This window comes from Lissotriton vulgaris, chromosome 12 (genome assembly GCF_964263255.1).
Source record: "Lissotriton vulgaris chromosome 12, aLisVul1.2, whole genome shotgun sequence".
Taxonomy (NCBI): domain Eukaryota; kingdom Metazoa; phylum Chordata; class Amphibia; order Caudata; family Salamandridae; genus Lissotriton; species Lissotriton vulgaris.
In genome coordinates, this window is record NC_141700.1 from 268699048 (window position 1) to 268724120 (window position 25073).

At 45.5% G+C, this 25073-nt stretch overlaps 1 protein-coding gene across 2 annotated transcripts in view; it reads right to left on the bottom strand.

The window, feature by feature from the left end:
- PRCC (proline rich mitotic checkpoint control factor) overlaps nucleotides 1–25073 on the bottom strand; it is a 157340-nt gene that overhangs the window by 116035 nt on the left and 16232 nt on the right. For both annotated transcript variants that reach the window (XM_086945020.1, XM_086945021.1), the window contains exon 2: nucleotides 12–59. In XM_086945020.1, coding sequence (XP_086801146.1) covers nucleotides 12–59 — 48 coding nt within the window. The remainder of the gene's footprint in view (nucleotides 1–11; nucleotides 60–25073) is intronic.

Genomic DNA, 25073 nt, shown 5'->3' on the forward strand with positions numbered 1-25073 from the left:
ACAGGACTTACTTGGTGAATTTTTTTCTTCTTTGCAGGTTCCTCTTCCTCTGAATCTGACTGAGAGAGAGAAACAATATCAGACCAGAGCTGGGAGCAATAATCAATGGAGGATTTTAAAGATTAGTCTGGTTGCTTATACCTCTTAATTGATTTAAAAAAACTTTCAAATGCAACTGTAATAAGTATAAGAAAACAAAAATATCAACTACTCTACGTGTTGATTATACGAAACATGTTTAGGAAACCTGGTTTTCTTTTAAAGCAAAAATAAAAATGATTTTAGAAAACAAAAATTAAATATATATTTCAACAGGTATTAAAATTTTCAGCATATAATGGAGAAGTGTAATGGTGAGTCATTTTAGGATTTGTGTTCCAAATTATATGCTTCTCTCACAAAGCTCTAAGCAAGCAATGGCCTCATTAGTTCATAAACTCTTTATTGTCCTGGCTCTAATTTCAGCATTTGCCCATCTATACATAACGTTAGGAAGATTTGCCAAGGGGGCGAGCTCTATCCTGAAATTCTCAGGGGGTCGCAACTGGCCTGGTAACAGACAAGAAAGCTCCCCAGAAAGAGGTTCATGAACTAACCATAACAATTAAAGCCCTAGCCCTAACAGCCAGGCTGGAAGATCAGGAGGGCCGCTGCTGACACAATAACGTCCAAATAATCTGGGTGCGAGAAAAAGCATAGGCGCCAGCAGTGGACCTATTCATGGAGGATATAATAACTAATATGCTCTAGCCCAGAGGCCTGTCTAACTATTTATCTGTGGAGCAGGAATACCTGGCACCCTGTCACGGCAAGGTGCCCAACCCCGCCTCATAATAGCGAGAATGTTTAACTATTGTGAACGGAAAGTAATACTACAAGCTGCCGGGAACGCCCCGCCACTTAAATACCAAATTTCTGAAATCCCCTTCTTCCTAGACTTTATCCTAAAGGTACAACAGAAAAGACAGAGTTTCCTTGAGGTGAAAAAAGCTCTTCGATAAAGGAAATGAAATACTCAGGGCTTTTCCCTGCAACACTCAATTGCGGCGGATGGCAAGGTATGGCGGTTTCCCACTCCGGAGAATGTGTGGGTCTGGCTGGAGGACGGCGGTATGAAAACGGCATAAGAATAGAAGCAGAGCAACATCGGAGGGCGCCGAGGCAGGACCAACAGCGGACAATGGAGAAGGACTTCCTCACCATACAGATCATTCTATAACCCGAAGGGAGTGAGCATGCAGCCTGGAACATCACTGAAAGACTACCGGGACACTGGGCAAATCAGGCAGACTTATTGGACTGGGGCGATGGTATCACCTGGCCAGGCTGAACCACGGATTGGGACTGAATACACAGCTAAAAATTCACTTTCCAGACTTTAATTTTTCATAATTAACGCAATCGCTATTTGTATTTGCTACTGTTAATATTGCACCTATCCTACGCATGAAGGTGGGCTGGGGGGGTAGCCGGCGGGCTTTCACACAGCTTAAGCCCACCGGACTTGCGGTATTATTGTTATGGGGAGACAGGCACTCTGCGAATTAGGGTGGTGGGAGGTTTTATGCCCACACTTCAGGGTAGCAGGGAGGGGGGAGTTGCATGTTAGGGGGTTGGGTTACAACCTTCAAGATGGCACAGTTCTAGTGTTACATAAGGGAATAGCTTGGCACACTCTGGGGATCGGGATGGTGAGGAGGGAGGGGAACGACTCCACCCATTACCACTGAGGCAGCCGGGCACAGCCCAAACTTCCATCAAGACAATCTAAATGACTGATTTGGCTAGTGGGGTGAACTTTCCAGATCTACTTCCTGCACACACAAACACAAATGTGCAGATCTGAGAATCATGACCTAGAAAGTAAATGGTCTTGGTAACAAAATAAAACGTACAACGGTGCTCCATATCCGCGCAGACATGCACCAGGTATAGTTCTATTACAGGAGGCCCACCTAAAGGGCAACAATTGTACAGTTGTAAAGCTCTAGAGAGATAAGGATATAAACTAATGGCACATGCAGGGTTTACAACAGGGTCACGAGGAGTGGGGATACTAGTTAAGACAACACTTCCCTTTATATCTGGCAAGGTTTGACACAATCGGATGAGCAGATATGTGGTAATGATGGGGGTATGGGAGGGCAGGGTTAAAAATGTATGTTCAATGTATGTACCGCCGAGACTGCATGCTGACACCCAGCCTGTGCTTAGTACACTATTACTTGAGCTCCCAATGGGTGTCCTGGTGTTGGGAGGGGACATGAACGCCACAATGGGCCCGGAGTGGGGCCTTGTTTCGCACATGGAAAGGGGAATGGGGCAGAACCACTACGACCATTTGCTGAGGCCCTCGGATTGGTGGATCTCTGTTGTGTGCATAAACCTAGGACCAGACAGTACACGTTCTACTCGGCGTGTCATGGGGGTACACCCGCTTGGATTATCTACTGACACATTCAACCGATGCGCATTGGGTTAGAGGGGCAAGCCATAGGGCACAGGGTATATCCGACCAATCACCTCGGAAGACGCGAATGCAGGGACGGGAGGTTGGTGGACTGAAGGGCTTCCGTCAATGTTGACATCTAGGGATTGAATACTTAGAAGACGTCTGGAGAGGACAAAAGATTGTTGAGTTTACAGACTTAAAAGGCAGAGTACCAGATGCCGGACTCCGAACAGTTCTGATATTTGCAACAAATACGCATAGCGTGCCCATATTCCAGAGGCGAACAAATACCAGAATACACACCACTTGAGGATAGGGTATTGTTAGATCCAATGCCAGTTAGCGCCACTTCCCTGATATATAAAAAGAAAATAAACAATATTCCAGATCCCCTGAGAGCTCTCCGAAGGCATGGGAGGCAGAGCTGGGCATAGTAAAGGATGACGATGGGGAAGAGGCAATACAGAGTCCCAGGGAGGTAGCTGTAAGAGCTCGGTTTTGCCTCATACAACTCCGAATTTTGCACAGATCATACACCTCTAGGGCACTGCTACAACGCATGGGCCACACTGATCCCGATAATTTTACATCGGGCAGTGGAGCAGTGGGCACTTTCTTACACACATTATGGGCCTGCTCCCAAATCCAGCATTGCTGGAATGAGATAGTGCAGGTAATTTCCAAAGTGGTGGGTCAAGAGGTCACATAAGCGGCTCAATGGCACATTCTGTGTGTGACAGAGGACGACCCTTGGCCGAAATACTCAAATATGGCTTATGGTCGCAGATATAGTGGCAAAAAGAAATACGGCAAGGGCGTGGGGAGCGACTCAGCCTTCGGGGGTCGCAGAGTGGAAGGCCGATCTCTATTGATGCTGCGCAGCTGAAAAAGTGATGTGCCAAAGCTGTGGGCGCCCGAGGAAGTGGGGTAAAGTATGGGGCCGGAGGGTGGATAATAGAGAGTTCTGAAATGTTACAACTGTAGATGCTGTTATAGGAGGGGAGGCGTGATGGGACTTCACAAATGCAATGGGATGTCACTGGGGCGGAATTTATTAATATTATACTGAAATGGAATGACTGTATTGAACATAGGCAACAAATCCAATACCCTCGCTGTGACTATCCAGATAATCCTGTGTATCTGAAGTGTGTTGCTGAGCATTTTTAACAAAAAAAGAAAACATCTGAAAGTCTCTTTCATTATAACAGTTTGTCTGACAGACACTTTTCCTTCAGGAAGTTAAAACCAGGCCCCTTTCCTTATAGTGCTGTGGTGTTCATCGTATTGTCTTAAAACCTAGATCCAAAACGGACTAATATGTATGTGAGCACTTTATACATTTTTTAAATAAATACCCAATAAGGTGTAAGGGTTAGAATTCCACCCCATACAACCTTTCGTTGCTTACTAGATCACTAGTTCGCAAATACCAAACCACCATGAATCCCTCAACACACCATATGGTTGACTTCTAGTCATTGCACAAAACTCTTTTGCCCGTTGCCAAACTGTTGTCTCGCTAAAAATGGGTATGCTGACACTTCCAGTTCCTGGATTGTTAAGCCTACTATTGGGATATCTTGACTTGGTTTTTTATCCTTATGTGTTGTATGATTTCATGATTTTTTAACCTTAAGCTTTATTTTCGCCTCCTTTCATTTATACTGAGTTAAGCATTTTTGTACAAGAGATTAATTCACTTTGCCTGCCTTTTCCAACATGTGTTCTGCATTACTGTATCATGACAACTTTGTTTTTTGTATAAAATACAATAAAGTACTTTACCTACTGGTAGTCGCCAGTAGTTAGTTCTAGTCAGGACCATGTTTCCATAGGAAAAGCGTTTTTTTTTACTTGACTATACATTTGGTACTGGTTGATGAATCTTCATGAAATTTTCTTTAAAAACTGTGCCGCTGGGTGTTATTGTGCAAGGAAAGTTTTGGGGTGATCCATCAAGCGGGATTATGGAAAAAAAAGGGTCGGGGGGGGGGGGGGGGGAGTTTAAAAAAAAGTGCATTTCTCATGTTAATTCCCATAGAGATTTTAAACAAGGCTACAGCCCGAACCGCTGGACGGAATTACACCAAATTGAGCAGCAAGGTAGCTCTTGGTCCAGAAAGAACACTTTTTGTTATGTGGTGTAAATCAGTTCAGTCGTTTTTGAAATATTAAAGGACAAAGAAATCTTATATCTGGACAGTTGATGTTCAGATATGCTCTGGTTTATTTATTTATTTTGAAGGTTTTATATAGCGTGAACAAGACCCTTACGGGTATCAGAGCGCTTTACAAGGGGAGATATTTGAAACAGACAATGTAGATATGTACTATACAGAACAAGTCGTATTACGAGTTATATACATAGTTCATGTGAATTTGGACACGAGAAGAGATTTCACTTTTTTTTTTTTTTAAACATGCAGTAGAAGGATTCATTTGGCATTTCAAATACTGGGAGCAATCCCTGAAAATGCACAGTTGTATGTTTTCTTCTTGGCAAATCGCTGTGGTTTCAGTAGGTTACTGGAGCTACCACAGGAAAGCACCAGTTTCTGGGCCAGGTAGCTCAGAGTGTTGGGATGTATGGCCTTGTTAGTCATGCATGCGATTTTTAGTTGAATTCTGGCTTCGAAAGGTAGCCAGTTGAGAGCTCTATGGTCAGGGGAGATGTGACAGTTTCTTTTAGAGCCTGTGAGGAGTCTGGCTGTTGCGTTGATTGATGCTCTTAGAGGAGCTGTTGTCGATCGAGGAAGACCATAGAGAGAGACACTTCCATATTCCACTCTTGGGATTACTAGTGCTTGAACTGCCAGTTTGAAAGTCATTTGCTGGAAGGAAGGGTTTCAATGTTTTCAAGGTGTTCATCTGAAAATGTGCTCCTTTTGTTGCGGCGCTAATGGGTTTCTGCATGTTAAGATTTTGGTCAAGAGTTACTCCCAGTGATTTCGCAGAGTCGACAATAAGAGGTTGGCTGTTGAGTGCTGATAGATGTTTCATCTATTCTTGAATGATGGTAGATTGGTTGGGAGGTGCGATTAGGAGAAATTCAGTTTTGAGGGGGTTTAGTTTCAGATGATTTTCGGGCAGCCAAGTTTAAGTTTTTTGTAGTGTTAAGTTCAGAGATTTGATGTCCTCTAGAGAGTGGATCTTTAAATATAATTGAGTATCATCTGCGTACATGTGATACTGGACGTTTGAAGATGGCTTCCACAGAAACCTTCAGATACTTACAAGTCATACATGCCCTAAAGACAGACATCCCCCCAGAAGCCTCATAGTTAGAGGACAGGCTTTTCACTGACTTTATGGATCGTAAAGCTATCTCCCCGACATACCAAAAACGATTGCATAATTCCCCTGACCCCCTACAGAGACTGTGGATATTGGAACAGTGATCTGGGAAATGAGGACTGGCAGGAAGCCCTCGAATCTCCTAGAGAAGTTGCCATCTCCACTAGATGAAACCTAATCCAACTCAAGATCCTGAACAGAGTTTATCTCCCCAGAGCCACATTGGTCAAAATGGGTAGAAAAACAACAATATACTGCCTACGAACCTGCGGACAAGAGGGTTCATTTTTTCACTTGCTGAGAGTATGCCCAATTATCCACGAATACTGGGGAAAAAGTGGTCAACAAAATAGCTAGAGTATGCCTAATTTAAAGGAGACTAGTCAATCCTGATACTTTGGTGACAACCTGAACAATATGCTTTGGCAGCCATTGCAAAACTCAGAGACTTGTTCCCTTTGTCCCGATTATGAAATAAAAATAAATATGTAAATTGGCGGGGTGAGCACACAGAGACCCCAAAAAGCATATATGGGGGTCCCAAATGCACCCCCCCTTAATTGTCAGGCCACAATATGCTATGGCATCACTTACAGGACGCTGAGGCATGGTCCCCATTGACATGCATTGTAATGAATGGCAAGTTTTGAAGGTCACAAAAAGGAGAACGTATAAAGGGTGGTAACAGATTTTAGTTACAATATAAATCATTTGTTGATGGTGCCATTCTAATTTTAGGAATTGTGGTGCGTTCTAAGGTGATTTTACCCTGAGAAAAAGCCTTCTGCTGGGATTTCATGAATCTTGTTGACAGAGAACAGTTTTCTCATGGTTTTCCCATAGAGGTGAAGTAAGGTGCTCCAGAAGCTAAAATGAGAGCATATTTTCTGTAAAACCACACACTCTTTCTCAGCCATATGAGAATGAAGTTTGACATTCTCAGAAATATATGTACTTACAACAGGAGCAGCCTGTCAGTTGATTTCCTTGTGTGCTACTGTACCCTCCCAGAGTGTTCTAAAGAACTACTAGAGCACTAACAGTCTTACTTATGTCAAACGTATGGCACACCTGAAGCCATCTTGATTGAATCAAACAGGTAAAACTTAAAATATTCAAATTAGAAAAAAAACTAAATGAGGGGGTTCATGGTGTCATAGAAATTATGGTTAGCGCTGTAGGAAGAACAATTATGATATATTTTAAGTGAGTTCTCAAATATCTTCCCTTTCTATTCCATTAAAACATTCTGACATGCAAACTGAAAAATGCATTTTCAATACCAGCAGCAGACTGACAGTTAACTCCCTGGTGATCAGCAGCATTACTACAGTGTTCTGATAAGCAACTAGAGTGCTAACATTCTGATTTTATGCCAAACGTTGTGGCACATCTGAACGCCATCTTGATGAAATCAAAGTGGAAAACTGAAAGCATTTTCCACTTAGGATACTGCAATTAAAAAATAAGTCTCCCGAGATGGCCACCAGAGAAGAAGAGGCCAAATGTAGCCCAAATATCACCCAAATGTAGCCTAAGTATAGCCCAATGACAGAAGTATGCAAAACACTTAATTTGTCTTTTTTGCAGTTTTATATAGCGCAGACTTGACCCGAAGATATTGGAATGCTTTACATGAATATCAGTTACATTACACAAGGACACATTAATTTTGGTTTTAGGTATGGGGAGATTAAGTCATTTGCTCAGGATCACAGGATGTCGAGGTGACCCCGAAACTCAAACCTGGTCACCAAGTTGCAAAGTCTGATGCTCTGGCCGTAATGCCACATCCTCTCCCGTACATGTAACATATAATCAAGTGATCAGCTGGATGAAAAAAACCTCATGATTTACTGCTATTTGAGAACTCAGAAAATATGTACTCATTTTAGTTTTTTAGAGCACTAATAATAATTTCTATGGTAAGAAGACCCTCTAATTTTTAGGTCTCGCCTAAGCCAGCACATGCTGCCTCTTCGAGACATTTAGTAAGTGGCTTTTAAAAGTGCCACCAGAGGCTTTTGGTGGCCTAAAGCTTGAGTGCACATGAGCGTGCACGCGCGCAGCTGCCATCTGCCTTTCTGTCAGGACTCATTAAGCCTTCCAGCGAGTGAATCATGCTCCTCCACCCCCTTGCTGTCTGCTCTCACTACCCCCCTCCCTTTCCCCCCCTCCCTCCTCATTAGCTTGTTATTCTTAACTTCGGAAGCATCTGATGTGAATTCTTCAAGGAGCAATTCACTTCCGACTAAGCCAATGCCACCTCAGACAGTAGACATTTTCTGGTGTGTGTTCCTGTTTTCATTGGTTCCATGGACCAAGCTCATGTTACTGTTTGATTACGTTGCACGCTTTATGGCCACCTTACCTTTTAGTATTGTATGCTCCGGCCAGACTTCGGTGTCAGAGCACGCTTTAACCAGCTACACCCCAGGAATAAGCCATCGAGAGCGAGCAACAAATGACGCCAACACACAGTCCCTTGTGGGAACATAGACTGTGAGAGTAACACTGCAACTTGAGTTTCACCTACTACCTTGTGTTTTTAAAGTGGAATTGCCAAGTGATGTCCAAATATTTAAGAAGCCCCCAAAGCTTTCGTAATTGTAGCCTTTGTTTGGAAATCCTGGGCAGGACGGGTTTGAGCAGCGTCCTCTGGCATACAAATGTGTAACCAGCTCTTCCCAGTTACCCTTTACCCCTCCCTTGTGAGAAGATTCAAGATATCAATTGCTATAGCAGGCAGTTGCTGTTTTGCCATCCGTTTAACCCCTTGCAGTGTAACTTCGCTTGTGAAACAGTAACATTTCACAGACTGCCTTCCGAGTGCGTAAGCATGAATGGAGCCCCCGCGACCCTTCTGCTTTTGAAACAAGTACCCAGAGGCAACACTTGATGTTTTGCACATGGACACTTTAATAATGCAACGTTCGAGCAACTTCAGAATTATGCTGATCTGTAAGGATACGGCACTACATAAAGGATGTAGGGAATATGGTCTGTGAGTTGCCTTTTTAATGCCTTTTCACTTGCCTACTTTTTAGTGGTGTGAAACGCACTGGTACCAGCATGCTGCACAGAGGATGGACGCATTCTTTAAGTTGCAGCCCTTTTGCTGTTTCTTACACACACTCACTTAGCACTATTTTCATGCACAACAAGCATTGGCATAGCCAATAGGTCTCGCCTTTGGGACCTTAAAAGTGTTTAACCATGCAACAGTTAATGTTGTTGCACCAAGGATATTGTGCTGCATAACTAAATACTTATAAGGTCCCAAAAGCAAGACCTATTGGCTATGCCAATGCTTGTTATACCTTCTAAAGGAAATGCTTTAGGTATTACAGTTTTGATTACATCAAGATGAAATCAGGATGCCACACTTTTGTAATTAATATAGAATGCTAGCAATCTAGTAGTTCATTAGAAGACTGTGGAGCGGCAGAGGTCAGGCGCACAGACTTGGATAATTGGAGGCAGGGAGGAGAGTGCAGAGGCAACAGTTGACCTCATACGGGAGGGGAAGTGACAGCACAACAGACGATGGAGGGCAGGGGAAATGGGGCAAGGGGAGCAAATCAACCATGCAGGACAGACACGAGAGGCTGTAGCACTATAACGGACCATTGAGGGCAGAAGGAAGAGACAGTGGCAGTACTACTATACATCACAAACAGACCAGACTCAGGCAGAAGACTCCCAAGGTTTTAAGCCCAAAGGGCTTTATTTTATGTCTCCTGCCTACAATCTGCTCTGTTTCAATGTAAGTCAATGGGGGAAATCAATTCCCCAGGTTTTTTTCCCCAAATCTCCCTCTTACAAGTTCAAAACGTTGGCAAGTATGGCACATTGGATAACGAAGGTCAAAAGGAATGGGGTAGGGCATGGACTCTGATAACAGAGGGCAGGAGGGAGATGGGTAGGGGTACTAAACTGACCTTCAAGGGCAGGCGTCAGGGTTGCAGCTGCACAATTCACCAAACAGGGTAAGCGAGACGGCAGTGCAGCACAACACGCCATGGAAAGCAATAGGGAGGGGACAGGGCCATGCGCATGGACAACAGAGAGCAGAGGGGAAAGATGCAAGGGTAGCAAACTGACCCTACCAGACATGAGGGGCAGTTTCAGCATAACACACCATGAAGGGTAGGTGCGAGGGAGCAGGGACACAGCAACGGATCAGACAAGGCAAGAGGGAGGGCTTGCACATGGAAAACTGAGGGTAGGAGCAAGGGGGCACAGCAGGAGCAGCAAGCCGACCATGGAGGGCAAGCACAACACACCACGGAGGGCAACAATGAGAATATGATGGCATTCACACAGACTACGGAGGGAGACTACGGAGGGAAGATGGGGGTCAGGGGTGGCAAGTTGATCACACAAAGAAGTAGGGAGAGGCTGTGGTAGTAAAGAAGACCAGGCATGGCAAGCAGGTGGTTTAGTAGCAGCACCACTGCCATGGTGAGGGAGGGGGCAGGCGTATGCACAAAGGATCGTGGAGGAAAGAAGGGAGGGCTAGGGGCTGGACACAGACAGGAGAGGACAAGGGAAGGGGCTTCACAACAGACTACGCAGATGTGAGCAGCTGGCCTGGTATATGATGTACACTTATGTAAGTGGACACTTCGAACCAGTCCAGACAACCCTTATGGTGATTTAAGAAGTCTTAGACAACCTTAGAAAGCTCTCCAAGTGGTAGCTGTAGAGAGCAGCCTTCAGGCTTTGTACAGAAGGAGTGTAAAGCAGCTTGTTTTGCCAGAATGCAATCTAATACTATAGATTAAGTGAAGAAGAACCACACAAAGTATTTATAAAAATATGTATTATATAACACTCTCTAACACATAGAAATATCTCCTACCGGGAGATATGCACAATGCACACAATACTTTAGCAAAGAAACACAGCAAATAGCACAAAATACACAGTGGCCCCAAGGGGGGACCAAACCATATACTAAGAAAGTGGTATAAAAACCACAGCTCGAGTCAGGACGATGTCGAGAGGACGTTGAATTGCTGGGGACCTACAGAACCACCCAAGGTAAGTAGATAGGGACCCCACGGAGAGCGTGTGCAGTGTGGGAACACGACTGCGTGCTCCGTACAAATCTATGTGCAAGTCGCCGTCAGATTTTTAAAGACCCTTCCCAGTCGACCATGAAAAAACCTGTGGAAGACAGAAGGTTGGAGGGCCACCCCACCTGTGGATACCCTAGTACCCATGTTACCTACACCAGGGAAGCCAGGTGCAAACGTGTGACGTGGTGTCGGCAACCACCATCAAACCGAATGGAGGCCTTCAGGAAAGTGCCGATGTGGAGGAAGGAAGTAATTGTCCGGTGGTATCCGAGGACTGATTCTGGATAAGAGGTACCTGCAAACAGAGGGTACAGAGTCTATGTCACTCAGGGGTGACCAGGAGACTTGAAAGACGAATGTCCTCCGAAGTCTGGTGTTGTAGGATGGATGATGAGGACCTTTACTCTGCAGCTGTGAGGACCAGGCGACACGGAGGAGGACCAGGAGCCGTGTACGAGCTGTCCCACGAAGGATGTCGAGTACTAAGAAGGTTGGTGTCCGGCGGGAGCACCAACAAGCCTTGGCAAAAGCAACCTATGCACGAATCAAAGAAGGAGCAGCGTCGGGACCAGCAAGGTCCAAGGGGCTCACCAAAGGCAGGGGAGCCAGGCAGGCCCCAAGCAATCAGAGGAGCCCAAAAGAAACAAGTGTGATCCTCAAGTGGACCCATAGGCCGGGGGCACTGGAGTCGAGTGAGGGCCTTAAGCAGCTCACCAAAAGATGCAGGCCACGATGCACACAATGCGGTCTGGCTGAAGATTCTGGTCACAGGAGGTGCGGTTGGGGCTACTTGGAGCACGAAGATCTTCTTGGAAAGATACCAACAAGCCTTTTGCAACTGCAAGTTGGACGCAGTGCAGATGGGTTCAGTTATTAAAAGCCCCCACGAGGGATACTGGCCCTAAACTTGGTGCGAGGGCAGGGTAGGCCTCGAGAACTGTGGAAAACCACCACCTGTGTGCAGAGCCCACGGAGTCCGGAGCAGCTCAGGATCTGCAGAACGGTCGACTTAATTGCGGTGCCTGCGAATGCAGGTGAAGGACTCCCTTACTCCATGGGAGATTTTCTTCAGGTGTCTTTGATGTTTCACAGGCCTTGCAAGGTTCCTGTAGGATGCACAGATGATGCAGCAGACTGGAAGGGAGACGAAGTCAGGCCCAAACGAAGTCCAGAGAGCCCAGACAGTAGAAGAGCAGTGGTGTCTGATATGAATCTTAATCCACAACAAATCTAGGGACCTACACCCAGCTAAGCCCTTAAGTACCCTCGGGAAAGGGTTGGAAAGATTCAGAGGACCCTACCAGGGGAGGGTCTGGACAGGGGGTAGGTTACTCCTATGTCCTTTGTCCAGTTTCGCACCAGAATGGGAGCCAACAGCTCCCAGGACTGGTTTGAATTGGACTATGCACAGGGACACCAAATGTCCCCTCATGCAGACTTTCTGGTGCTAGCAAGCGCACCCACCTGATCCCAATACATTAAATCCTGTCTAGGAGGTAGTCAAACCTCCCTGTGACAGGATGCCTTTTGTTCTGCCTTCCCCTGCTCGAGCTTGGCTCAGCAGCAGGAGGGCAGAAACGTGTCTCTGGTCGGCAGCAACTGTAGTGTAGTTCCTATATTCCCAATAGGCTCTGCGCATTGGAATAATTTATCCTATAGTATTGACATTGGACTTAGGTCGACTAAGTCTCTATCGAATATATTAGACTTAATTGTGAGTGCCAGCTAGCTCAGAGGTCACTAGAAACTTTTAGTTTCTGACAACCACATAAACATGACAACTTTGTTTCCCAAGATAAAACTTATCCATAGAGTCGTGGAAACAATAGATAGATATTTTACTCAGTCATTCGTGCATGCTTCGTTTCATCAGAGATAGACGGGCGTTTTCAATAAAAGGATTTATAGAACAGTCTTCTTTCTCAAGCAGAAGAAATGAACTGCTACAATCGTAAAACTGGTTGCAAAGTATAACGCGTACAGTAAAAATACTAGAATAAAATAATACGGTAAGAGCATGGTATGGTTCCTAAACCATATATAAATACATACATAAATAACAGAGGCTGAAAAGTACTCAACTGTTGCTTCTAAAATACGCCTACCCCGATGTACCTAACCTAAGCTTAGTACGAAGAAGAAGTAAGTGAGGTGTAGAGTAAATATAATATTCTGTTGCCAAGAATCTGTCCAAGATTTCTCTTAGGGTCTAATCAGCTCCGTACCTTGATTTGGAATGAAGAAGGTCAGGTTCAGGACTCTATTTCCCAGCAACCCGCAAGGGTAGCTTGGAAACACTAGAGCTGGATTTCTCGCCAGGCGAAAAGACAGCGTCTCTCTCAGTGCGTCTGCTGGAGGGTCGGCTTCCTTCGGCACTTGCTGCAGCGAGATGCGTCGGGCAGTAGATAGTCGAACTGCTTCAAACCACTGTGTGTTTGCTTGGGCAAGTGTGGGGATATTTATACCTTGAAGGTGCAGAGTTTGACGTACAGTTGGACATAATAACGTCATCAAAGAGTCTCAGTTCTTTTAAAACTCCATGAGTTCTTGGACAAATCAATATTCAAGCAAGGGGAAGTCCCTAGCTGCTGAAGCTGAGTTTTTCCAAGAAATCGTTGTAGATTTTCGGAACTGGTGGAAGTAGCCCTGCCGTATTTGGACTGCATGAGCTATGTCTAAATATGGTTATGATTCCTATGCCTATATAAGGATATGGTGATTTATGCCTATATAAGGGAATGAATCGGGAAAATTACAATAGGGTCCTAAAATGCTACACAACACAACCACTTTGTGCTGTCAGGGTCAAGAAGGCTGCTACCGGGAACACTTAGAGCCTAACGGAGGGCTCTTCCAGTGGTAGGAATCATACCTCCCACACCGTTTACGGTGTGGGGGTATGATTCCAACATGTTTGATACCAAACAGGATAGGATTTGTTGTAGCCGTTTTCTTTAGATGGGCATCGCATAATTACGCTTTGCCCCTCTATATAGTATATGGCTGCTTCACTGACAACCCGGGAGAATAGTCTCCGTGGGCTGCAGGGGTGTCCTGCTCATGCAGGGGTACCCTTTCATTTAGAACCAAGCACCCTGCCTTCAAGATTTGCAAAGGCCTGCTATAAGGGTGACTTATAGGTTTTAAGTGCTGCTACCCCAGATAAAGGAAAACTATATCTTTAGTAAGTGATGTAAGCACCAACTTATACAAACTGCAATGTCAAGCCTGCAGTTCCATTTTCAATGGTCTCTCATGGGTGGCCTAGTACATGCTTTAGCCCATGGGAGATATCTGGGGTACCTATACCCTAGGTACCATATACTAGGGACTAATAAGAGTACCTCAGTATCCAATCTGGGGTATACCCAAGTACTGAACAAAACCAATTTAGGGAGAAAGCAGATAGACTGGGGTCCTGATTAGCAGGATCTCAGTCAGACTAGTCAAAAACAGCATCACATCAAGCAAAAAGTGGGGGTAACCATAGAACAGATCCGAGTTTCCTACAGCGAGGCAGGCAGGAGGAGCAGTTATAGCACAACAGAGCATCAAGGACAGAAGGGAGTGGCAGTAAAATGAACCATGGACGGCAGGCGGAAAGAGGATCGGGTCATGGAACTCAGACTGGCACTGTGGAGGTGGCAGGGACAAGTGGCAGCCATCTAACCATGCTAGGCAGGCCGAAGGGGCACTCCCAGTTCAACAGCACACTCAGAACAGATAGGATGGGCAGTAGCATGTCCATGAAACATGGTGCACATTAAAGGAGGGAGCAGGGGCATGCGCACAGACATTGGAGGGCAGGGGGAAGGAGTGTAGGGGCGACAAGCTAAGCACAGAAGCTAAGCAGGAGAACAATGACTGGCCATAGAATTGGGCAACGGAGGGCAGGAGGAGTGGGGAAGACATCAAGCTAAATGGAGGGTAGTGGCTGCACATCGAACCATGCAGGGCAGAAGGGAGGGGGCTGGTGCATGGACTTGGACAACAGAGGGAAGGGAGGTGGTGGATGGAACAGCAAGCTAACTGTTTAAGACAACTGCGAAGGGCAGTGGCGGAAAAACAGCCACACATGGCAGTAATGAGGAAAGTGGTACTTGGACAATGGATGGCAAGGAGGGGGCAGGGGTAGCAATCTTGGGTGGGGCAGCACAATGCCATGCCACACCCTGCGTCTAATCCCGCCCCGTGCATTGCAATGGGCATCTTACTTAGCGTTACAAAAAACAGACATTCACTGGAAAAAAGGTTACAGGGACGTAATAGTTAGGAAATATTATTTTTCAAAAAATATTAGAAATTCACTAAAAAAGCAAAGGTTACAGGGATGTTATAGTTAGGCTCAGATTGTAAACACACAAAAACCGAGAAATTCAGCTTTTACTTAGTAATTTCAAGTAACTATAACTTGTGTCGTATGGTAACTATAACTTGCACCCTCGCCATGCACTGCGAATTACCCCGGATATTACATCACTCATGACATCTTCTATGACATCATTGATATCACAATAACACTTGCTGTAAAATTATTTATGAGAAAACTGTGCATGGCGAAGGGGTGGGTTATAGTTACCATAGGGCATGGGTTATAGTTACTTGAAAAAAACAACTATAAAGGCTGAATTTCTATGGTTTTGTGCATTTAAATTTGAACCTACCTATAACATCCCTGCAACCTTTGTTTTCTTTGTGAAATTTATATATCACTAAAAAGCCAAAAGTCTATCCTAAAAATCTCACCTATTACATTGAATAGGGCAAATAATCAATAGATTACAAAGACTACTCAATATTATTATTTTTATATTTGTTTCTTTAAACTGTCTCTCTAGAATTTTGATAGTCTAATTTTAAGTTGGAGTTTTAGATGAGTTTTAATGCATTTGTCCAGGTAGCAATACTTCTTCGAAAAATGGATATTGGGATTATATAGGGGCCGAAGGGGGATGCGAGCACACTGCTTCACCTCCCAGCACAGTTCCCCCCTTAGCATTATAGTAAATTAAGTTAATTTCAAATGCTTACTTGAGTTTTCAGATATGGGCCATTGACTTTGGTTGGCTTTGTCTTAGCTATTATATACTTTATTTATTGGTATTACTATAGCAATAATTCACATTGCATTTTAATCAAGGGTTTGCCCAGCCAGGATACTTGTGATTCTGACGTACCTCATGATTTCAGCAAATTATTTTAATAGCCATAATTCAAAAGAAAAACATCAGCTCTGGGCCCACCACCCCGTCGGCATGTCACCCATATCATCTGTGTGCAGCAAATGCGTCAATGATCCCCATCACCACATTTAGGCAGCTCTTATAGTAAATACGGGGGGGAGCCAATCAGGCAGCCTCAGCTGGTAATGTCTTTACTTTTTCCAGCAGCTGCTAAGCCACAGCTCAGACCATGTATGTAAATGGCTTTGTCTTCAGTCCAATCAGCCAGCTACAGTTCCAGCACAGTTAATTTAGTATAAAGGCAACAAGCATTACCATGTCTTCTTTGTCATCATCAAAACAAGCTAATTAATTGTCAATTGCAGAAAATCTTAATGTCCTTTGGGATGGTAACGTGTTTTATTTAGGCTTATCAGAACATTTAGCAACAAGTAAAGCTGTGGGAATAATACAAAGTGCAAATGAAGTAAGGCAGGGGTGGAGGAAGGTGGAGATTCTGAAAGTACTTGCAGAGAAAATAAAGTGTTTTAAAGGAAATGCAAAAATAAAGTAAAAATAAATAAATAAATAAATAAATATGAAGAATGCGGGCCTGGGGGTTGGCAGTCCCCAGGGCCATCAAGGGCTCCAGGAGGGGGGGGCCGCGTAGCCCTTCTCCCTTACTCTTTAAAGCCCTGTGGAGGTGGTGGGCCCCAGGGCTCGGAGGTCCGCAATGGACCCCCATATTTAATTAAAGAGTGCCCCGGGGGATGGTAGCCTGCGGGTGGGGGGGAAGGTCAGGGTGTTTTTACCCTGCCCCCTTTTCTTGTTTTTAATCTTTTATTTTACCATTTTCGTTTTCCCTCTGGCTGAAGCACAAGATGAGTGACTGCATGTACAAGTGACTGTAAGGGTGAGTGGATGTGGGTGTAGACCTATGAATCAGTCAGTGGGTATGTACTTACTGGTATTGGTGTGTCTATGGTTCCGAGAATGGTGGTATATATTTTAGAGTAGGTGTATGAAAGGTTATATTAGGGTGTCATGAGGTGCATCAGATATTAAGTGGAATATGTCATCAGTGATGTCACCAGTGATGTCACTGACCATGTCATCAGTGATTTAATATGTGACATCATCAGCAGTGCATTGTGGGGGCGCGAGTTATTGTTAGCTCAACTAACTATAAGGGCCGAATTTCTGTACAAGTGAAATGTCGAATTAACTATAACGTCCCTGAACCGTGTGGTTTTTTCAGTGAATTTCCAAGGTTTTTTAAATGCTAATTACTAACTATAAAGTCCCTGAAACCTATGGTTTTTTTTCAATGAATTTCAAAGGTTTTTTAAATGCTATTTTCTAACTATAAAGTAGTAGTCGCATTTTCAGAGTGGTGCAGAAACAGGCCTGGGCCTCCAACCAGCGCGCAGGAATTACGCTGCTTTGGACTTATAGGAGGTACCAGGAGGGTTACTTGCCAGCAAAAGTCTCTCAGGAAAAAAGTGGACTTCATCCCTCAACCAGTACTGTGCCAGGAGGCGCATTTGCAGAGTGGTGGAGAAAGGTGAGTGTGACCTCCGAAGACCTCTTAGCAATCCCACTGTGTGGGACTTACAGGATGTAACAGGAGGGGCAGTTGGCCCCAAAGGTCAACCTTGGAGGCCAACTACCCCTCCTATTACCTCCAGTAAGTCCCACACAGCAGGATTGCTAACTTCTCATAGCAGGCCCGCCTCCTTTCCCCACCACTCTGCGAACGCACTTCTGGGCAGGCTCTTGGATAGGGATTAAAGTCCCCTTCCCTGCTAGGGGTCCTTAGGGGCAACTAGCCTACCCGATACCTCCAGTATGCCCCGGATAGTGGGATACCTGACAGGTAGACATAGGCCACGCCTCCTTTCCCCACCACTCTGCAAACACGCCTACTGGCGCGTTCTGGGTTGGTGGATTAAGCCTCCTTGAATCCGGAGTCCCTGGGGACCAACTAGCCCTCCAGGTATCTCCAGTAGGCCCCACACAGCTGGATTGCTGAGCGTGGTCCGAGGCCATGCCCCCTTTTTAGACCACTCTGCAAACAAGCTTCCTGGCGCACTGCTGCCCGGAGGATGAGGTCCACTTTAGTCCTGAGATCATCAGGACACAAGAGTACCCCTTCGCCCCCCCAGCAATGCCCCAAGAAGCGCGTTTGCACAGTGGTGTGAAAAGGGGCAAGGCCTCAGACCACCTCTCAGGAATCCCACAGTGTGGGGCTTACTGGAGGTACCTGGTGGGCTAGTTGGCCCAATGGACTCTCAGGATTCAAGGGGACTTAATCCCCCAACTTAGAAAGCACCAGGAGGCGCATTTGCAGAGTCGTGCAAGGAGGGGGCTGGGCCTACGGCAAGATGCCGGCATTTCTTTTTTTTGTTTTTTGTTATAAGGGGGGCTGTGTGCCCCCCCCTCTTCTCTTAACATTTTGTAGGCCCTGGGGACCCCATCGCCAGGTCCTGACCCATTAAAAAAAAAAAAAAAAAAAAAAAAAACGGGAAGGGGCAGCTCGGGCCCCCTCCCAAGGCTGATTTCGGCCCGGGGACCCCATCCCCCAGGGCATGGCCTCATTTTGGGAATTTCTTTTTTTTTAATACAGGAGAGGGGCCACGAGGCTCCCCCTGCCCTGAGCCACTATTGTCCCCGGGGACCCCTTTATTAATCATTTTAGAGGGGGCCATGTGGCCCCCCGCACCAAGCCAATTATCCCCATCCCCAGGGACTGCCCTTCCTTTAACAGGAAGAAAAAAGGGAGGGAGCCAAGTGGCCCCCCTCGCGGGCCACTTCTGGCTCCGGGGACCCCATCCCCCTGGGCTTGGCCTCAACGTTGGGGAACGCGGGGGACCCCCAGTGCAGGGGCCGGCACTGCTTTTGGACATGGGGGGCTGCTGACATGCAGCCCCCTTTGTCCAAAAGAAATCTGCTTTGCTTTGTGGAAGCGAGAGCAGGTTTCAGCAAAGCAGTGTTTGTAATACCCGGGTGGGAGCCGTTCTCACGCCCTGCCATTGCAAACTGCAATATTGCTTGGGTATATAATGTGTCTGCAAGTCCCTGGCATTGAGTAAAAAAAATTTACCCAGGGCCTGGGAGTTAGATGCCACCAGTGGTCTGCAGCACCTATTGTATCTTACACTACATACTCTACAGTAGCAGTGCATACATAGCATCAGGCCTACCACTGAAGCCTGGCAATAGCATCGTAAATACTGCTCCAATCCAAAACAATCTGTCCCACTCCGATCCAATCCACTCTTGCAATCCAATTCACCCCACTCCAATCAAATCTAATCGACCCACTCCAATCTAACCTACCAGACTCTGATCCAACCCACCCCACTCCAACCCAATCCACCCCACCCCCACCAGTTTAGTCTACCCCACTCAATGCAATCCATGCAGCCCACCACACTCCAATCCAATCCACCCCACTCCACTCCAGTCCAGTCCAATCCACCCCACTCCAGTCCAGTCCAGTCTGAACCACCCCCTCCATTCCAGTCAAATCCTCCACTCCACTTTAATTCACCGCAATCTAAACCACCCTACTCTAAACTAATACATCCCAATCTAATCCACCCAATCCCAAATCAATCTAATCCACTCCACTCCAATCCACCCCACTCAAGCCAGTCCACTCTACCCTAATCAAATCCACCCCAAACTACTCCAATCCACCCTGATCCAGTTCACCCTAATTAAATCCACCTCAATCTACCCCTCTCAATCCAATCCACCCACTCCAATCCACCCCTCTGCAATAAATCTACCCCACTTCAATCTACTCACCTCCACCCCACCCCACTTCACCCTATTCCATTCCATGCTTCCCCACTCAGTCCAATCCAGCCATCCAGTCCACTCTACTCCAATCCTCCACTCCTGTCCAATCTGCCCCACTCCAAGCCAATTCACCCCCTCTACTACACTTTAATTCACCCTAATCTTTACCACCCTACTCTAATCCAATCCACCTCATCCCAAACCAATCTAATCCACCTCACCCCAATCCAATTCACTTCACCCCACCCCACTCCAATTCACCCCATCCAGTCCCCTCAACTCCATTCCATCCAACCCACTCTACCCTAATTCAATCCAACCCAATGTTACTCCAATCCAATCCAATCCAATCCACCCCACTACCTCAATCCAAAACAGTCTGCCCAACTCCAGTCGGCTCCACTCCATTCCAAAACAATCTGCCCCACTCCAATCCAAAACAATCTGCCCACTCCCATCCAAAACAATCTGCCCCACTCCCATCCAAAACAATCTGCCCCACTCCCATCCAAAACAATCTGCCCCACTCCCATCCAAAACAATCTGCCCCACTCCCATCCAAAACAATCTGCCCCACTCCCATCCAAAACAATCTGCCCCACTCCCATCAGCCCCACTCCCATCCAAAACAATCTGCCCCACTCCCATCAGCCCCACTCCAATCCAAAACAATATGCCCCACTCCAATCCAACACAATCTGCCCCACTCCCATCATCCCCTCAAATCCAAAACAATATGCCCCCCTCCAATCCAACACAATATGCCCCACTCCCATCCAACACAATACGCCCCACTCCCATCCAACACAATACGCCCCACTCCCATCCAACACAATACGCCCCACTCCCATCCAACACAATACGCCCCACTCCCATCCAACACAATACGCCCCACTCCCATCCAAAACAATACGCCCCACTCCCATCCAAAACAATATGCCCCACTCCCATCCAAAACAATACGCCCCACTCCAATTCCAAAACAATACGCCCCACTCCCATCCAAAACAATACGCCCCACTCCCATCCAAAACAATACGCCCACTCCCATCCACCTGACCATAGCCAACCACAATCCAATCTACCTCAATCCAGTTCACCCCAACCCAATCCACCTCAATCCAACCCATCCCATTCTACCCTATTCCAATCCACTTAATTCTAATCCACCCTAATCGAATCCACCCACTGCAATCAATCTACTCCACTACAATCCACCCCACTATTGTAATCCACACCACCACATTTTAATCCACCCCACTCCAATTTAATCCACCCCATCCAGTCCACCCCACCCCACTGCAGTCCAATCAACCACACACTAATCTAATCCACCCCCACAGTTCAGCCCACCCCACCTCACTCAATCCAATCCATCCAGCGCACCACACTCCAATCAACCCCACTCCAATTCAATCCACCCTCTCCACTCCACTTTAATTCACCCCAATTTTAACCACTTTACTCTAATCCAATCCACCAAAATCAATATAACCCATACCACTCCAATACATCTAACCCAATTTCAATCCATCCCACCCACTCCAACCCATCTCACTAAATACAACCCACTCTACCCTAATCCAATCTACCCCAATCCAATCCACCCCACTACCTCAATCCACTACACCCCACTGCACTCTACGACACTTACTTTCACTGAACTCTACTCCCTTACACTGATAAATAAATAAATAAATCCAGTCTATGACACTCTACTCCTCCCACTCCAGTCTAGGACCCTCCTCCCACTAACTTGAAGCCATGCTTGAACAGCAGCCACACTGGTGTACAACACGTCAAAAAACACATTGCCGAAGCTAATCGCTATTGTATAGGATAGATCTTTTGGCTTTGCCAATGCTTGTTAAATATTAGTAAGTTACCACTGTGTAGGCCGCATAGCCTACAAGGAAGGGTGCATTGTATTTAAAAGTACTATATGTAGAAATGTAATGTTAACATGACCTTACAGTGTCTAGCACCCAAAAGATATTTTAACTCTAGGAAGGCTGGCCCATAGAGAAACACTGGAAAGCTATACCAAATATTAATACTGTCCCTTGGGGAAGCGACCAGCTAGAAAAATAATTAAACTGCTATTTTTAATAGTTATTAAAAATAAAATTTTGTGGCAAAGTGTTTTTCAAAAAATACATATTACGGGGGAGTAACTTTTAAGTTACCCTTTCCCTGCCTGAAGCTTCTTGCGGATAAATTCATTTTCTCTCCAGCAGCTCCCAGACAATAATTAGCCTTGAATAGATGTGAAATACCTTCGAGGAGCAAACAATGGGCTGGCCTGAATGGGCAGAGGGGTCTCCTCTGAACTCAGAATATGAAGGGTGCAGGTTGTGGGCATCCTTTTGACACTTCTGTGTCATATCCTGCTTGAAAGCCAAATACTGCTTGGTTCACATTCAATACTTGGGGCACACTTGAAAGGAGAGAGAACAGGACGCCAAGACAATTCTTGTGACATTCTTGTGACTCCACTGTCTGGATGCTGAAAGACTCTGCTTATGTGCTAAAAAAATACTGTCTCAGAATAATTGTAGGTACAGGGGATGCCTCAAACTGGATTTTAGTATTTGATGTGGGAGAACACTGGGATTATCGTAGCACACTGCTCACACAGCCATGAGAGCAAAAGTTTAGTGTGTCCAAACACTACTGCTATCTTGAAAATGGCCACAATGGGTAGAGCTGGCCCCAGAAATATTTTTACCCCATTGCTTAAGGTGAGCCCAGAAGTCATTTCCACCGACTAGCTAGTGCCACAAATAAATACAGAACCTCCAGGGACCCCCCCCCTTCAGAATAATCCTTGAACCTGAGGAAGATCAGAAGAGGGCTGGTCCTGCTGTTTTGACCGGAGAAGAACCCTGAAGGACTGCGCCTGCACCTTTTGTACACAGGACAAAGAAGTGGATTCCAAGGGACATAGGCTGACCCTCTGTTCACGTTAAAGGGATATAGCAAGCTACAAGAGGCCTTTTCTTGGATGCACCCAGCTGACCACTGGCAACTGGACCCTGCTGTTTACCTCTGTCTGACACTCCATGAGTCTTTAGGTGCCTCCCCTGAGGTCATGTGGGCCTTTATAAGAGTACTGCTGTAGTGAATTAAAACTAAAGGGTACAATTTTTGACTTAGGTAAAGCTGGTTAGTATATTCGACCTGCACTCCATTGTGGCCAGCCTCAAATTGCACCTAGATCCGGGTCTTCTGTAACCATGGTCTATCATTGGAACTTTGTACTGTTTGGCGCTATTTTTTTTTTAAATGTAGATTTCCAGGTCCTCTCATTGTATTTTTGGCATTTTGTTTTTTAAATTTGCCTCCATTTTTCAAATTAGAGATTTTATTGGTTTTACATTTTGACTTTGTTATTTTTTTAGTACTGTATAAATACTTTATTCATTGCCCTAGGCTAAGCCTGTATGCTCTACATCATAGTGGTTGAGCTCAGGTCAATTTAGTGACTTTGAGAGTTCACCCTTGGTGAGTGACTACCCACCTTAAGGAATTATACCCTGAGGGGGGTCACCCACCCTAAATATTAATCCAATTTCTTAGAATTTCTCTAAGGCACCATTTAATAGAACATGGTTGAAGCATACCAACATTTAAAAATCAGAAAGAAAAAAAACTGCGGAAAACTACTATGCTTTAAACCTCAAGTAGTCCAAAAAATAAATAAGGCATACATATATATGAGGGCCTTTTAGTCAGGCTTCTTAGTCCATTGGTATGACCAATTGTCATTGACATTTTGCTTACCCCCACCAGAGCATAAAGCATGGGGAAATGGGTCAGCCCACTTCAGCCACTGACTACCTTGCAATGTGAGTTACATCGTTTTACTTCTTCACTCATGGGAACTGAAAAGTAAAGTTATTCTACAGTTTACCCCCTAGAATTAATTAAACGACAAAAATACCATGGAAAATCTACAGATATCTATTATCCTTGGCTCATTATTCTGTTTCACCATGGTGCACCTGGACCGAACAATCCCACGTGAAAAGGACAGTTTGCCCTCACCTATCTGTAGGTGGCATGCTTCATCAGTAAGTAGCTCCTCACTGGTGTGGTGTAATCATAGACTACACAGATGGCTCACCCACCTTGTGGAAACTTCTTGACCTAAAACAGATAAGCAAGGTAATCTACTTCTATTCCAGTTCTACTGCATGCCTAAAAGTAGCTAACAAAAAATGAAAAACTATTAATTCTAGTAGTTGGGGCATCGGGAACTGGCAGATGCCTGCACTCCCTCCCTCCCCAGTGTGTCCATCGGCCACTGGCTAACACATGGAGGAATTTAAAGGAACCGTCAGTAGTAGCACCAGAGGTTTCCTTTATTAAAACCCCTGGCTCCGGGAGAAGCAAAATTGCTTCCACTTCTGCCATCGCCCCTCCTCCAGCTCATTTGTGACATCAGCGCACTGCGATCTATGCTGATATCACGATACTCACCAGAGCGGAGAGAGGGAGAAGGCGAGTGGTCTGCTCCAGTGTCCGGTGGGGTTTTCAACACCCATGATGCCTCCCGACGTTAGAGTTAGGCATCCTTGGAAAGGGGAGAGTCTCTTCTTTCCAGCAATGACTCCCTCAAGCGATTTCCTGCTTATTGATTGTGGAGGTGCAGCAATGCACGAGCTGAAACCCCACTATACACCCTGGATTATCTTTTTTTGGGCAACCTCTACTCTCCATTCCCGAGGGAATACAAAATGGTAGTGGTCATCATTTCCATTTTTTGGGAATTGCTTTTTTTTGGGAGTTCCATTTTTTTGGGAGTGGGTAAGCCCCCCCCCCCTCCCCCGGAAATTGGTACAACGTAAAGCAATTGGAACACACAGGCCTGGTTGAAAATGGCACTGGCGCCAGTAGAAAGAAGTCTCCTACCTCTTTCCTTGCTTAAAGCAGACACTGCAGCAAAGATATGGTGGAGTCTTTTTTGTTATTTGCATGAATACGGTTGACAGGGTGCAGATCCTGCAGCATTACCATTTCTTCAGCAGAAAGACTTTCAATGACGGTCAACTAAAAGTATCAAAGAAAGCACTGGTCTTACTATGGTGGTCTGACGTTTACAATATATGCATTGTATGTTACCAAATGGATCAGGTGGGTAAACAGCTTCTTATACCATGTGCAAGTTTTACGATTTGCATTGTATGGCTGAAGTACATGGTCATTCTAATCCACTCTGCCCATGTTCTTGTTGTAATTAAGAAGAAAGGCAGGCTTGTACACTTCGGC